The sequence below is a fragment of the Buceros rhinoceros genome, unplaced genomic scaffold, assembly GCF_000710305.1.
Source record: "Buceros rhinoceros silvestris isolate BGI_N320 unplaced genomic scaffold, ASM71030v1 scaffold2213, whole genome shotgun sequence".
In the NCBI taxonomy this organism is placed as follows: Eukaryota; Metazoa; Chordata; class Aves; order Bucerotiformes; family Bucerotidae; genus Buceros; species Buceros rhinoceros.
In genome coordinates this window covers 27,631-42,669 of record NW_010401672.1, presented here as the reverse complement: position 1 = coordinate 42,669, position 15,039 = coordinate 27,631, and the positions used below count along the sequence as shown (strand labels likewise).

Here is a 15,039-nt window from a genome sequence, read left to right as displayed (position 1 = left end):
ATAGTGTTACGGCTGCGTTAGCACATGCCTTAATATCTGCTGTAACAGTGGTGGTGATGGTTTTGCTGTGAAACCAGGATACGCGTCCCAAAATCTGTTAGCTCTAGTGCCTGTACTGCACATCTGTAATGCTCACCAGTCTTCCTACTCTTATCCTATCCAATGAACTTTTATTCAATTAAACTTCACAGGCAGCTTGGCAATATTTAGCAGCTTCACTTTGGTGCGTTAGTGCCACCAAAGCGCAGAGAGAAAGAAGTGTCAGAGGGCACCAGGACCTGCCTGTGCACGTGAGCCAGTTTGCTCTCAGAGAAGAAAGGGAGCAGTAAAAGATGGTGCCATTTTGGGTTTGTATCAATATATTTATCTGATATCACCAACAAGTGGAGGAAGAAGTCCCACTGATTCCTTAATAACTCAGAATCACAGAATTTCTAGTTGGAAGAGGTGTCTGGAGATAATCTACTGACAACACCATCTAGGGCCTTGTCAGTACAATGTGGGCAACTGCCAAGGATGGAGATCCCACAGAGTCTTTGGGTAACGTGTTCCAGCACTGCACTGCCCTCCTGGTGAAGAGCCACAGCAATTACTAAATGACTCCTGGAACTGTAAGGATTGCTTTGTCTCTTCTGCCACTGAATTCCTAACACTGATTTTGTTGGCTATTGACAACTGCTTCTGTTGAAGTATGTCAGACAGGTGATAAACCATTATGGTCTGTTGGATCTCATGAGATGCTCAGCATTCCTTCAGAAGCTGTATTTCTAACTCCTGCTACAACCAGTGAGACTAGAGGGCAGCCTGCATATCTCAAAATTGATTTGTCAAAGTTTAAATGCTCTATGAAAAGCCAATTTTGTAACATGGGAGCTAAAAGAACGCATTAATATATTACAGTACTGCATAGCTTATCTGAATAAATGTTGTGCATTAACAGTGTTGTCAGCTTCTAATTAAAAAAGCAGTCATGAAGACTATTTTATTGTATTAGCTTCACTATGCAGTAGGTACAAAGGAAATATTTTCTACTAATAACCTTACCTATTTCTGGCATGATTGCCTTTCCCTAGGAAGTATTCCCTAGAGTAGTGCTATACCCGACTTACCAACTTTCTCAAAACTTAGCTTAAAAGAAAGTAGCACAATCACGATGCTAATGTGTAAAATTTCAGATAGTGTATTTCATCACCTTGATTGACAACAGTTTCTTAGTGTGTTAGAAAGAATTAAAAGAACTTTTGACCAGCATTTTCAAGTAATATTTTTCTAAGGCTTCCAGTCTTAATTGGCTTTGAATCGCCGAAAGAGTCAAGCAACACACATACCTGCAATTGGAATATTCTGTGAGACTGACAGCTGCACATCTCCAGTCCCAGGTGGCATGTCAATTATTAAATAGTCCAGCTGACCCCAGTCAACCTGGAAGTAAACAAAAAAATATATGTTGGAGGTTTAAAGTGCTTTTATTTAAGGCACTTTGTGTTTTATTGCAGTCCTTGTTTCCTAGAATGTAAAACAGGTTGAACTAAGGACACAGAAGAAGAATGACACTGAGATGCTCTTTCAGTCACACTTTCAGTACAGGATCAAGCCACTATTATCCTAAAAGATGCAACATTTGCTGATCACTCAGTGAGTCCAACTTTATTATTAACCTTATGAGCATAATCCTTACTGAATTGCACCCACACTCCACCCCCCCAAAAAAATCTTATTTTAAGCAACAACTTATTTTAAGACTTTTACTTTGCAGCTGCTTAATCACAGGTTAGAAGCAAATGTTAGGTAAAATTCCCGCTAAAATTCTGGGGTTTGTGCAACAAATACAACTTAGGAATTGTTTTCATTAAGTTAAAGTCAATTTTGCTTATCAATTCCTTGAAACTACATTTTGTAGTTTTGTAATTTGTTGTAATTTTGTAATTTTTCTCTGTTTTGTTGTTGCAAAGTTAGAGCTGAATTGGTACTGAATTTTTTCTAGGAAAAAGAGCTGTTAGGAAAAAAAACCCCAAAACATCAGATTTATTACATTAGAAATATCAGGTGTAATTATACAAACTTACTATGTACATAAGACATCACATGTGCATAAGGTTTCAAATGAGGGAGACCATAAAAGACAGTCTCAAATATGAGAATGCTGTGATTATTTACAATCCTTAGGTCAGATTCCCAGGAGAGCCAAATAACTCTCTCCACAGTACTGTGTACTGAAATAAGTGCTCTCTGCGAGAACAAGCCTACTCCACATAACATAAGCCAAGCTATACTTTGCCTAAACACTTCCAGCAGTTTAACTAAATTCTGACATGGTGAAGGTAGTACCAGCGCACTCTTACCAGCCAGCAGGAACACATAAGGTCTGTTATCTCTGCAGTACAGAAGCTTAAGAAATCATAACCACATTAAAAATAAAGACCCACAAATGTCTCCCCCTCACTTTTCTCTCCACACAGACATAATGTAATTATACAGGATGTTTCTGATTCATGCAATGGATATAAGACACAACAGTACCAGCTGCTTTAACACAGGAGAATGCCAAGCATGAGTGAGATTTCACTTTCATTTTACACTTTCCCTCAGTGTCGCTTTAACAGCAAAAACAACCAGCATCTTGCCATTCCCCAGTCACTGCCCTGGAGTGTTGGACCTTGTCAAGGGGAACGAACACTCATTCATTTTCATTCAGTTCTTGATGATCTTCTGGGGAAGCACACGCAATGTGAAATGCAGACCACTAACCAATGTGGCACTCCAGTGAGAAAGGGGATTTTTCAAGGCAGACTGATGAAGATGGAAGATTTCAGAGCGCTTACGGGAGAAGGGGGATGGGGAAGGTTAGTTGCAAATTCTGGCTTTAGACTTCTAAATTAGGGACTCTCGGGCACAACTCCCTTTGCTCATTTTCTACACAAAGGCTGCAGGAGCACTAAAAAGTGCCTAAGACAGTCTTGCTAAACAGGAGATGCTGCTGACATTAACCACAGCAAACGTTGCACTTTTTCACATTTACTATTGATCTATATTAACTCTAATACCTTTATTATTTTATAGTATCTACATTTTGCCAACAAAAATAGCATATACCTGGCAGATTTTTAAAAGTTATTAGCATTCATAATCACACTGAGACCATATATCCCCAAAGTAAAATTACATATATGTGCAAAACGGTATGTACTGAAACATAAGCATGTGGTAGAGAAGCCAGTTTATCTGTTTTTCTTAACAAATCTTGCTTAGTTATAAAGGAAGATAAATGCCAGTCCTGATTTTCCAGTGAAAATTACTTTGCTTGAAGACATGAACCTTACATTTCTATTTTTTTTAATTGAAAATTATCCATTATAAATGCAACAAAGTGAAATTATACAGACATTAAGTAGCAGTCATCTACAACATGACTGAAGCCAAGTTGCTGAAAGATTCGCATCTGAACACACAGATCCTCTATAAATAGTAAAGTGTATAAATCTCAATATGCAAAACCAACTCTGTCATAATAATCACCGTCATTTTGAAACTATAAGGTAGAGAGGGTTTTACTTTTTAAAAAAGATTCACTCAAAATACCCTTTCTCCCCTGTATCTTCATAAATGCTGATCCTGGCATCTTCTGATAAGTCTGAATTTACAAGTCCAGTAATCAAATTTTCCTTCCTTAAATATTCCTACAGAAATGATGAACAAAATGGTTTTTCACTTTCTGCCTTGCAGCAAGATGCAGTCCGGAAACACACCTTTGAGTGACATAACACTAGGATCATTCTGACACAGTTTCCATCACTTTGTCTGCCAAAAACACTTGGTTTTTGAAAAAAATTGAATATTGAGTAGTAGCCCTTTTCTCCATGAGCTCAAATTCAAGTCCTTTTAGGTACAGGACCGTCTCATGGAGTCATATCAGACAATCCAAGTCCTGCCCCTACATGAGGTAACCGGAATTAAAAAATAAGCACACTGGTGGGGCTCCCCCCCACCCCTACCTAAAAGCTGACTGGTTTTGCATGTACTTGCTGGCCCAACTTTAAGCGAGCTCCTCTTGCGGAACAAGGTGACTTTCTGGGCTTGTCCTATAGCTTTTCTTTTCACTCTTAACAGACGTTCTGCTCCTCCAACCTCTTTCAGCACTAGTCTCCATCAAGTTCCATGTGATCCTCCTACCTAGCAAGCATGACAGTTCCCCAAAGAAAACACCTAGACCTATTCCACTGGTATGTGGAACACTCACAGTGAAGACCTCAAAAGCCCGTGCTCAAACCCCTTCCTAGGTGTTCAGTTTTGTGGAGAAGCACAAAGCAGTTGCTACCTTCTAGGGCAGACGTAGCTGCCCTGGTAAAAACATCAACATGTAGAATATTTACAAGTACACTAAAATAACCTATTGCTTCAAAAACACACAAAACTGTTGCTCAAGAAGTGATTTTCAAAATTTACTATGTATAATAGAAAGGGAGAACAGGTACAGAAATCAGAGGGCTCCAGAGCTTTCTGCCCCAAGCTTCCTTAAGTAAGCGACCCCATAAGAACAAAACAAACTTCCAACACATACTTTTTGGACTGTCCTATGAGTAACGATTTCTATTAAAGTTACAAACCTCTGAAAACATAAATTAATAACAGAATCTTAAGCACATAGTGAAATTCATGGTAAATCTCATTGCTAGGCAACAGGAAAAATACTCTGTTAACACATAGTGCAATTAAATTACAATGCTTTACTTAATTCATGGCATTGAAACCATCCTATTTCATATATTTCCTTCAAATTCATGGATTGAAAACGGTCGAAAGAAACGAGCTGTCTTTATCAAATTAATTGTGCTCCATTACAATACTTACAAATCTGAAGCTACACCACCCCAGCAGCAGTGGAGAGCACGTGTTCCTGCTGTGCCGAGTAGGAAGAAGACAAGCTTTTGTCACACCAGTTCAAAAAAGGCAACAGTGAAGATGTCTATTGAAGATGTGCACGTGTTGAATATGTGAGAAGTGCCCTCCACACACCTCCCTGAGTTATGCCACTGCTGTGAGACGGAACTGGTAGAAGTCAGATGGCAAACTAGATTGGAAAACTGCCCCTCATAAAAACTAATCTTGGTTTTTTATTCTGGATGTGGTCAAATAGTTATCCTCACAATTTTACTCTCTTTTTCACTGGTAACTCTGGGTGGGAGTGGAGAGCTGCACCACAATGCCACAGCTATAACTGCTGAAAAGAACAGAGCTAGTGGTTTTGCCCACTAGTGAGCAACATATAGATTTGCTCAGACTTAGTCTGGGGAACTCTGCACCTCATCCCATTCCTCTCTGTAGACTTCCTTTTATTGTCTTCTGCTCTGCACGAAGCAGATGAACACTGCAGTGTTCAGTTGCTCCTCCATTACCCTCCCACAGGAATACAGAAGCAGTGTGACAGTCATTTATTAAAGAAATTATGGAATATAATTTGGAAGGTATTAACAATTTTTTAGAGAAGTGTACACATTATTTAATGGAGAATAAATTCCAGGTCTATTTTTCAGGTCTAAATTTCAGCCAAGGAGGGGAAAAAAAAGAGGAAAGACATTTTTAATTAAATTTAGAATTGGAGCATATAATCAGGAGTGGTTTTCTGAAATCTGCTATTGCAATTCATTCAACATTATTAAAATGGGACGTATAATCAGGCTGTGATATAAAACACTAATTTGAATGTAAATACTGTTTATATGCAACAATTTACCAAATCAGGACCACTAGTCCTCATGTTCTCAATCAGTTCCAAGAAGTGTGTCTGTATGCAAATGCAGTTGCATACAAGCAAATGAGCTCAGATTAACGGCACATTAAATGAGTTTCCTTCGCAAGCACTAAGTGGACAGCGGTTACAAAAGCCTGCCCTGCAGCATCTGAAATCTGTCAGCACCTTTGCATGCACAGCAGTGCTAGTATCTTTGCCCCTCTAAGATATACGGAGTGTAAAACATTTCAAGCCATAGAAATGTAATTGCACTTTCCTTAACTATAGCATTCATCTTTTTTAAAAAAGGTTTAACATGACAGTTATTGTTAAGCAACATAATTAAGTGCCACGTGCTTCTGTGTATTTTCCCTTGCTCAGAAACACCATGAATGCTCCTATGTAAATGACTTCAATCAATCACTCTGTTTATGTGACAATTCATAATCAAACTACCAGATATGCATTTTGAGTAAGGGTTCCACAAACCAAGGTAAACCCAAGGCAGAGCACAGAGATCTAGATGGCATTTCTGCTGAGGAATGACGCCTGAGCGTCCTCTGTGCACGAGGCAGAAATGTCAGAGTATTAGCACAGAAGAGGGATTGCTACTTGTGGTTTTGAAGTAATCCTGGTGTTTGGTAAATAACACAAGATATTATTTATTTCTCCTTACTAAGAGGAATACACGCAGAGTTTCAATCAAGCAGCACTGCAGGTGCAGACCTGGTAGCAGCCAGCCAAACTCTGAACACCAGTAACAGAAAAGCACCAGGAGCTATGCTGCAGGCAGCTTAAGGGCTGTTGCTGCCACATCCCCCCTTCTCCTAACTACTTTGTTGTATGTATTAATGATTTAATACGGGCAAACAGCTGAACAAAATACTAGTAAGAAATGTTGTTGTTAAATGAATGTGAATATGTATATAACTCTTCACATATATTTACTCTGTTAGTGCAAGATAAAACAAATGTTTAAAAATACTTGTCTGAAAAATTACTTTAAGATTCTGCTTAAACATATATAGACATTAGGAACAAATAAGTAGCTTCATGATGTAAGAAAACAAGTAATTTAGGAATGCATAATGAAACAAAGTGTTTTAATTAAAAATATTTTCATTTATTTTCACAAATATTTGATAAAGGAAAGAGACATTCCCCAGCCATAAACCAGAAGATTTTTGGACCCTATGGAAAATTTCCCTCTGGTAGTGAAATACCTATTTATACCATAGCAGAATACTGCATAGTGCTTAACACAACTCAGCACTGCCTGAACAAAGACAACAGCCCCTTTGACCACTGCTCTGATGCTTAACCAGTCTCAAGGCCTTGCAATCCAACACCACGAAAAACAGATGCACTGCAACAGTTCACATTCCCTCTAAGGTATTCGCAGAGCAGCCAGTTCTGCCAAGTTCAGAGAGAAACTGAGGTGAAGCATAAAAGTGCTTTGCTCCAAAGATTTCCATAAAGAGAAGGAAATTCTCCTATTTTTTCTCAGTATAGACTAAGAGTAACTTTTACAAATAAGTGCCTAGGCAAAAAACCAGAGTCTTGTTCAATTCAACAACCAAAACAGAAACTGGTCTCTTCCTCCCTGATGGCTTTTAATAATGTGAAGAACTGAAGGCAAATGTCATAGCCTGAAGTTTCTGTCACCTTCATTTATATAACCTACAAAGCTAAACAACTCCCAGAACATGACAATAAAGAGGTTACTCTCTGTGGAGTGTTCCAGGAGACAGAAGGAAGGCGCTCAGCACTGGGCTCCTATTCGCCTTCAGAAAGCCCAGTCAACAGCATGTCAGCCTGAACGGAAGATGCCACACAGCTGTGGACAGCCTGGCATGTCCACGAGAACCTGGGGACAGTCTCTGGAGATGACTGAAAAGGAATGGTTCTGTGTATTTCCAGCACGGCTGATGGAGTCTGTATCAGCATTACCATGTGTAAGAGACTCTTCCACCAGGTTCAAGCTGTTACTACAAAGAGCTTTCGTGAGCTGAGGTTCCCATTTCTCAGGTATTCAAAGCATTTATCTCTGAAAGACGACAGTTAGAGAAGCAAACTTTACTATGCAGTCAGTCCTCAGATTGATCACTGATCTGCTGTTCTCTGCCTCAACCCACAAACAGTCTGCACTACACAACTTGCAGGAACTTTTCTTCAGAAACACACAATTTTTTTCTCGTTCTAGGATACAGACCAGTCTGTGGTTCAGCTGCTGAAAAATTGCAAGTGGAAAAAAAAAAAAAAACGCAGAACAAGGTCAGTTTCTGTTCCTATGTCTTTTAGCAATGAAACTAAGCACAAAATTAAAGTAATATAAAGGTAAACAAATCAGAACGAAGTGGGCTAGCATCACATCATCTAACTGAACTAATCAGCAGGTCAATGCAGCAATGTTAAGCACATCATCTAAACTACAAATACTCTTTGAGTTCTCCCTAGGAATAGACAAAAGCAAAAGCACTGTTTAGCTATCAAACCCAAAGCCAACACCTCATTTTTAAGGCAGCATTATCAGGACCCAGCTTAAGCTCATACAATTAAAATATGCCGTCTGATTCAGATTTCGCCTACAATAATAGGGGAAGCTTCTACAACAGAAGGAAATATTGCAAATGTTGGCAACAAATATCAAAAAGGGAGAAGCGTATTAAGCCCACTCCCTGTACGTACTTTACCCTGTATTTCTGTATTGACGATAAAAGCTGATATGCAGTTTAAGACTGAATGCTTAAGCTACGGCAACAGAAAGCAAAGTTCGTAATTCTCTTCAGAAGTTATTTAACTTCCTTAAGCTTCAGTACATATTCTGGTACAATATGTACACTAATAAATTCCTTACTGGAGTACCAACAGACTAATACAGACACCGTTTCATGCCCACCATCAAGAAAATGATTTTAAATTAGCACTTAAATTAAAAATCAGATTAAAAAGGTCAGAAAATGCTATTTCTTAAGTACAACGTATAATGCTTTTTTGAACAGAAAAGTGAACTTCTACAGAAGCCAATCTAAGGCCTTCAAAAAAAGAATTATAGGAGAAAATAACATGATAAATGTTATTCAAGTCACTTAAAATGCTGAAGAAAATCTTCCAATATTACCATAAATTGTGCAATATAAAAACTGGAATAGAATCAATTAGATGTAGACCACTGAACTGAGGCCAAAAAACAGTAAATCTCAATATAGGAGTTGTTTTTTTGCCAGGTGAGATGTTATCAGATCTCAGAGTAAGTAGCCTTGAGGTGAAGCAATAATTTTCAATAATAAAATGTTATTTTATCTTTTTAAAATAACTTATTTTTCACAAATATGGGGAAAAAATACATCTCCTGAACTTACCATATTTAAAATTCACAAGCATATCCTCCCCAGTCACTGAATTTGAAGTAGTCTACCCTCGCTAATGAAACCCATGTTAGAGAGTCTGCTTGAATTACCTCAGAGCACAACAATCAACACGCCCTACAGGAAACCGCAACAAGGCTGCACAAAACGTAGAACCTTCCAATGCCACAGGAAGAGTCAAGAGGATGAGAGAGCATGAGAAAAGAATGTAAGCGAAAGCATGTGCAAGAGTGAGCACAGCAGATCACAGACTCGCTGGGATTCTTGACCATGGGACTGTGAGTGAAGTTGATACAGGTTCTCTGTTTAAAGAGCTGCCCTTAGGTCAGAAAGGAGTAGGAACAACTGCATATAGATTGTCCTTACAAAAAGTGGAACACGGAAAGCGCATTAAAGACATAGGCAAGATGTTAAAATGAAAATAAATACAATTTTAAACTTGTACGTGTTTTGCAATTGCACACATAGCATTGTCACAATCCAATGACATGCTCAAAGTCTTAGTCCTAGAGTAGTAAGAGCATTTGGACACTTAGTAAGAGCAATTAGACAACAGATAATCTGTGAAAACATTGCATACAGAAGGCCAAAATAATTGCTGCACCCACAGAACCACGTGTTTGATAACTGAAGGCACTGGTGAATGCAATCTGCAACAAATTAAAAGCGTTACTTCTAATCTAAAACTAATTAAAATAATGTGCTGAAGGTGCTGATACCATGAGTTTCAGGGACATTCAGTGATTACTGCCAAGCAAAGGACAAGCTTCGTATTTTCATTTGCTTCCTAGATTTTCATTTAGCTCCAATTCCTACTTCATGTTTTTTATACAGGAAAAAGAAACTTCTACATCTAGCAGAAAAGGTACTTAAAATGGGCACCCACTTTAGTTCCATAATGAAAGAAAGAGCTGTATTTCAAAGGCTTCATTCTGCTGGGAGAACATATTCCTTCTTTAAAAGATACTGTTGATGGGAGGAAAACACTGTAAGAGAAGAAACATCTATTGCAGCTTCATAAATAGTACAGAAAAGTGGGGGTTGCACAATTACTTTACGTTTGTGTCAATCACTTGGTATGTGAGAAATAATCACTTTCTTCAAAGCATACTGGTACAAAAACTGCTGCTATTCTTGGATATCTGCAGCTATTTTCTGGGAGCAAAAGAGGTAGGGGAGGAGGGTGTGAGGGAAGGAGCAGTCTGCCAGCTTCCAATGGTCAGAACGCAGGTTGGATTATTAAAAACAAACACCTCTGTTTATGTAGTTATATTCATAGTTCATTTACTAAGTAAAATCAGTGTGCAATGCTAAACAATCTATCAGTGCCTGGGGTAGGAAGTGCCACTTCTGTTTTGATCAAAAAGCTATGCTGAAAACTTAAAAAAAAAAACAAAAACATAACACCAAAGAAAAACCCCCAAACAGCTTTGGTGAGCTCCACCTATGCATTGAGAAGCAGCCCTAAAAATTCCCCCAAAGATCTTGACTACTCAGGAAGGAAATACCAAAATCTCCATTGAGCACTAAGTTTCAACCAGAAGCCCATGCGGGAACCATTAATTACACACATATTTGTGAGACAGGAGCAAGTCTTACAAGCCCAACATATCAGGTATATTCAGAGCTTGTCTGCTAACACTGAACCCAACACAAAGCCAAGCACTTCGGCCATTAAAAAAAAGAAACACACAAATAAAACCCCAAAACCTGTGGTTCTGCATTACAATTGCAGCTGTTCAGTATCATAATTACACACGAGAGAACTTGTGAGCCTATGAACTGGACGACAAGAGTTTCTGTTTCTCAGCAGGTGGCATTTACCTGGGCCACTGTACAACCAAGAATGCAAAAGCCACAGAAGCACCGGGACCCCAAGCCCAGTCGCTGAGGTGTTCCCCTGCAGAGCTAGAACTTGGGATTAACTGAATTTTCTGCATAGCACACATAGCCCCCTCACACAGCTGGTCCTAGCTGCGGGAATCCTGCAGCCCTAGCTGCCGAGCGGGTGGTTTTGACTGCTACATGTCTTTTCAGGGCACTCTCCTGGGTAGAGGGAAACAGGTTTAAATGCTAAACTGAGAAAGTAACTGAACTAGCAGCTCCCGTGTTCTGGCTGAATGGTTATGGAACCCTCCCAGGCTGTTACTCTGAACAAAAAATAAGCCTGTCAAGTTAAACTAAAAGAAAGGTCTTGGCACCTAACAGAAGATACTCAATTTTGGCTTTAAAGCTCTGCTCCACAGAGCTGCCCAACACATGCTACGATTAGATGCTGAAATCCAGCACAGAGACAGAAAGCGAGACACATCCCACAGGCTTTTCCTAACAGCTCTTGAGCTCAGCATCTTCAGTATTGTTCATTTCCAGCTGGTGAACATAACAACTTTGACTTAGACCATTAATTTCCACTTATTCCACACCAAGCTCTAAACTTCAGCACTCTAAGATACTGCACCTATTCTGCTAAGACAGCATCAAAGAGTAAATTCAGGAGGGGAGACTAACTCCTCAGACAGTACCAGTGGGAATGACAAGCGATATATTCCCATCATCCTGGGTATGGGGCGGCTCTCACCGAAGCTTTAACTTTCCATTCCTGTCAGCAGGACACCTACCTCTTAGGCACTGCAGTGTTCAGCACAGTGACACCCACGTCCCTTTTTGCTTCTAACCTACAGCAGCCAGAAAGAGAAAACAGACTCCTTATCAGCGGAGAGGAATAGCACAAGAAGAAGAGTGGCATTAGGCGTCTACTATTTTTTGGAAAGTCTCACATAAATAATGGAAGTTTCATTTAGAAAACAAAACAGTGCTTTCTCTTCTAGTTCCTCTATCACCAATACTCCTGTTTAGCAAACACTTTAAAACTCACTTAAATCACCACCTCTTTCCAAGAATGAAACTGGACGCCATGTAGGCACAAAGTTCTCGACTTCGCTGCAGGGAAACCTCAAAACAGTTTCCTTTAAAAGTTCAAGGGAAAAAAGAAAAGAACAAAACAGAAAAAAGAAAAAAAAGAATCGGTTCTATCCCTAGCACAGCCATTTTGAGACACTGTAAGATCTCTGCCACTTCTTCCTGTCTAGCCAACAAACTCAGCAAAACAGCTGCATGTTTTGTGTGCGTTTGGTTTCATGCAAAGGAGGGCAAACACATGCATACCTGTGTGATCTGTGCGAAAGATGAGACTACTGGAGGCAGAGCAAAGAAAACACTCTCACAGCCTGTTCCCACAGCAGCAGTAGCTGCACCCGTCATAACCACAGCAGCTGAGGAACCAGGCCAAGTGGTGTTTGCTGTAAAGACGTTCTCACTATGTAGTTAGGCTTTTTTTTTTTTTGCGTTTTTTTAATCCTCAAAGACAGATAAAATACATTTACTGCAAACGCTTCCAGTTCAGCAGCAAGTTGTTGGCTAATGTTCTTGTTCTGCCTTTCCTAATGCTTCTTTCTATGGTTGTCAATTCCTTCCAGAGACTATAATCCCTTCTCATACCAGCAGCTAGCGCAGGCCAATAAAGCAACAGGGATCTGTACAGATCCTGCTTCCTTCATTAAGGGAAGAAAGGCAACAGAACAGGTTTTGTAGCTTCAGCCAGAACAAAAAGAAAGAATCAAGCCCATTATTTGTTCCTGCATACCCATCTCTCATTTAGCTTCTAATCTCCAGGAAGTACAATCATTTCCTTAAAATATGTACATACTGATCAGGACTGGTTAAGGCAGTTCTCTCTGGACAGACAGGACCTATCAAGGTGATTATTAGCATTTGAGTAAATTAGTGATGATGATACAAATTCCTGTAACAGGCTTTTCTAAACACCAACATCTCAACTAAAGCATTATGTGGAAACTAGTGTCAAGATTTCCACTGATTTCAGTGGGCTCTGGATGAGAAGAAATTAGTTTATTCATCCTTTAGTCTTAGCAAAATAAACATAATAAAAAATCAGAGTACGCAATTTTTAAGGCAAATTCTTAAGGCATGAGTGGGTCATCTGCTTATCTTGCCCTTAAAACAGTTTCCTTAATTTCAGCAATAAAATGAGGGATGCCAATTGGCCTTCCTTGCTTTAAAGGAAACCTCATTAAAGATTTAAGAAAAAAATCTCACAAGCATTCAGCATTATTGTTCACTGTCTGCCAGCTGTAGATGCAGGCTTAGTAGCATATCAAAGTGCAGTCCTGGCACTGCAAAGTTTGGCCACTATTCATTATCGAGTGTTGTTCCTCTTTTCAAAACATCTCACTAGCAGATCTTGACCTTTCTAAATAGAACAAATACATATCAATGACCTTATGTGTAGGGATGAAACGTCTGGATCTTTTCATTTTTGTAGTCTGGATCACAAAAACAGAAAACATCCCAACTCCCTAAAGGTGCAACTGCTCTGAAGAACAGCGATGTCTCAACTTTTTTTTTTTTTTTTTTTTCAAACTGTAAAGTAGCAGACTTCAGCCTGCACTAACACTCTCTATGCCCACCTCAGGCTAAGACAACATAAAACAGAAAAAGAAAACAGCAGAAATACTTCTGTAATTGCTGAAATGCTGGCAAATTTTTCACTGTAGTGACACCTGGTGAGACTTCTGTATTTTAGAATTACACTTTGTAAAGTATAAACACATCTTTGTAGTTTATAATAAGCACAGCTTTGTTTAGCTCTGTGAAATGTAAACTGTAAATATCCTGCTACAGACTATCTGCCTCAATCCCTCAATTACTTGCAGACTAGATAAATACATAAATAATGTGAAACACAAGTTGACTTTGAAATTAGCAAGAATTCTCAAATGGATGATGTTGCCAAAGCACAAAATATAGAAGAGGAAGACAATATTAACCCGCATTTAGCAAATACACTTTAGGTACATCTACTCTATTGATAAACAAATGAGTGTGCACAGACTCTTAAATGTGTATTAAAAGCCAAAAATATTATAAAAGTTTGAAAAAATTTACTGAGAGCTATTCACATTTCTGATCATCTTTGCCACAATTCCCCATTGCAGCATCTCACTCTTTTCCCATCTTGAAAATTTACTGCCATAATGCAAGTTAAATGCCTTCAATGGCAATCTCTTGCTAGAGTGCCCTTCCTAAACCACAAAGTGTTAAAAATAAAATCCATGCTCAAAAAAATAAATCTTCTGGCTTCACTGCAGTGCTTTTTCTTCACTTGCTCTTTAAATTTACAATAAGAATAATTTTAATCATTGACTGACTATTACTATTCTGGGGATCCTTTCAATTCATTCAAAATATAGCTACAAAAAACCCAGAGCCATCAACTTGTTATTGTAGACTTCCTCCCAACCCAGTACGTGTCATTCTCCCCTAAATCCCATTTCACTGCTCCCTTCATCCACCAATACACTCTCTCACTAATTTTACACTTGAGAGAGACAGTTTTTTGCCCACACTAGTAATAATTTCATCTTTGAGCAAGCCCCCAATGACATTTAGCACATAAGTGACGAAACACAGGAAAATCGAAACTTCACATCAACTTGATCAAGCCCTGGATCTGAAGAATAAGAACGTTTTTCTACCCTTAAAATCCAGGACTTGCACCTATTCTCCTAAAGCAGTGCCAAAGAACAAATTCAGGAGGGGATAGTAACTTCTCAGACAGGACCCGTGGGAATGACAAGCGATATATTCCCATCATCCTGGGTATGGGGCGGCTCTCACCGAGGCTTTAACTTGCCATTCCTGTCAGCAGGACACCTACCTCTTAGGCACTGCAGCGTTCAGCACAGTGACACCCACGTCCCTTTTTGCTTCTAACCTACAGCAGCTAGAAAGAGAAAACAGACTCCTTATTAGTGGCAAAGGAGTGGCATTAGGCGTCTTCTGTACTATTTTGAGATTTTTCATGCAAATAAGAACCACCAGTATTCCTGTTTAGCAAACTCTTAATAGCATGCTAGCCTTGAA

General features: G+C 39.1%; 1 protein-coding gene across 1 annotated transcript in view; it reads right to left on the bottom strand.

Annotated features, from left to right (window-relative positions):
* Positions 1–15,039, bottom strand: part of NUBPL (nucleotide binding protein-like) — a gene marked incomplete at its 5' end in the record, with an annotated part of 68,732 nt that overhangs the window by 29,669 nt on the left and 24,024 nt on the right. Inside the window, one exon of the mRNA XM_010132347.1 lies at positions 1,329–1,422. Within this exon, the coding sequence (XP_010130649.1) occupies positions 1,329–1,422 (94 nt within the window). The remainder of the gene's footprint in view (positions 1–1,328; positions 1,423–15,039) is intronic.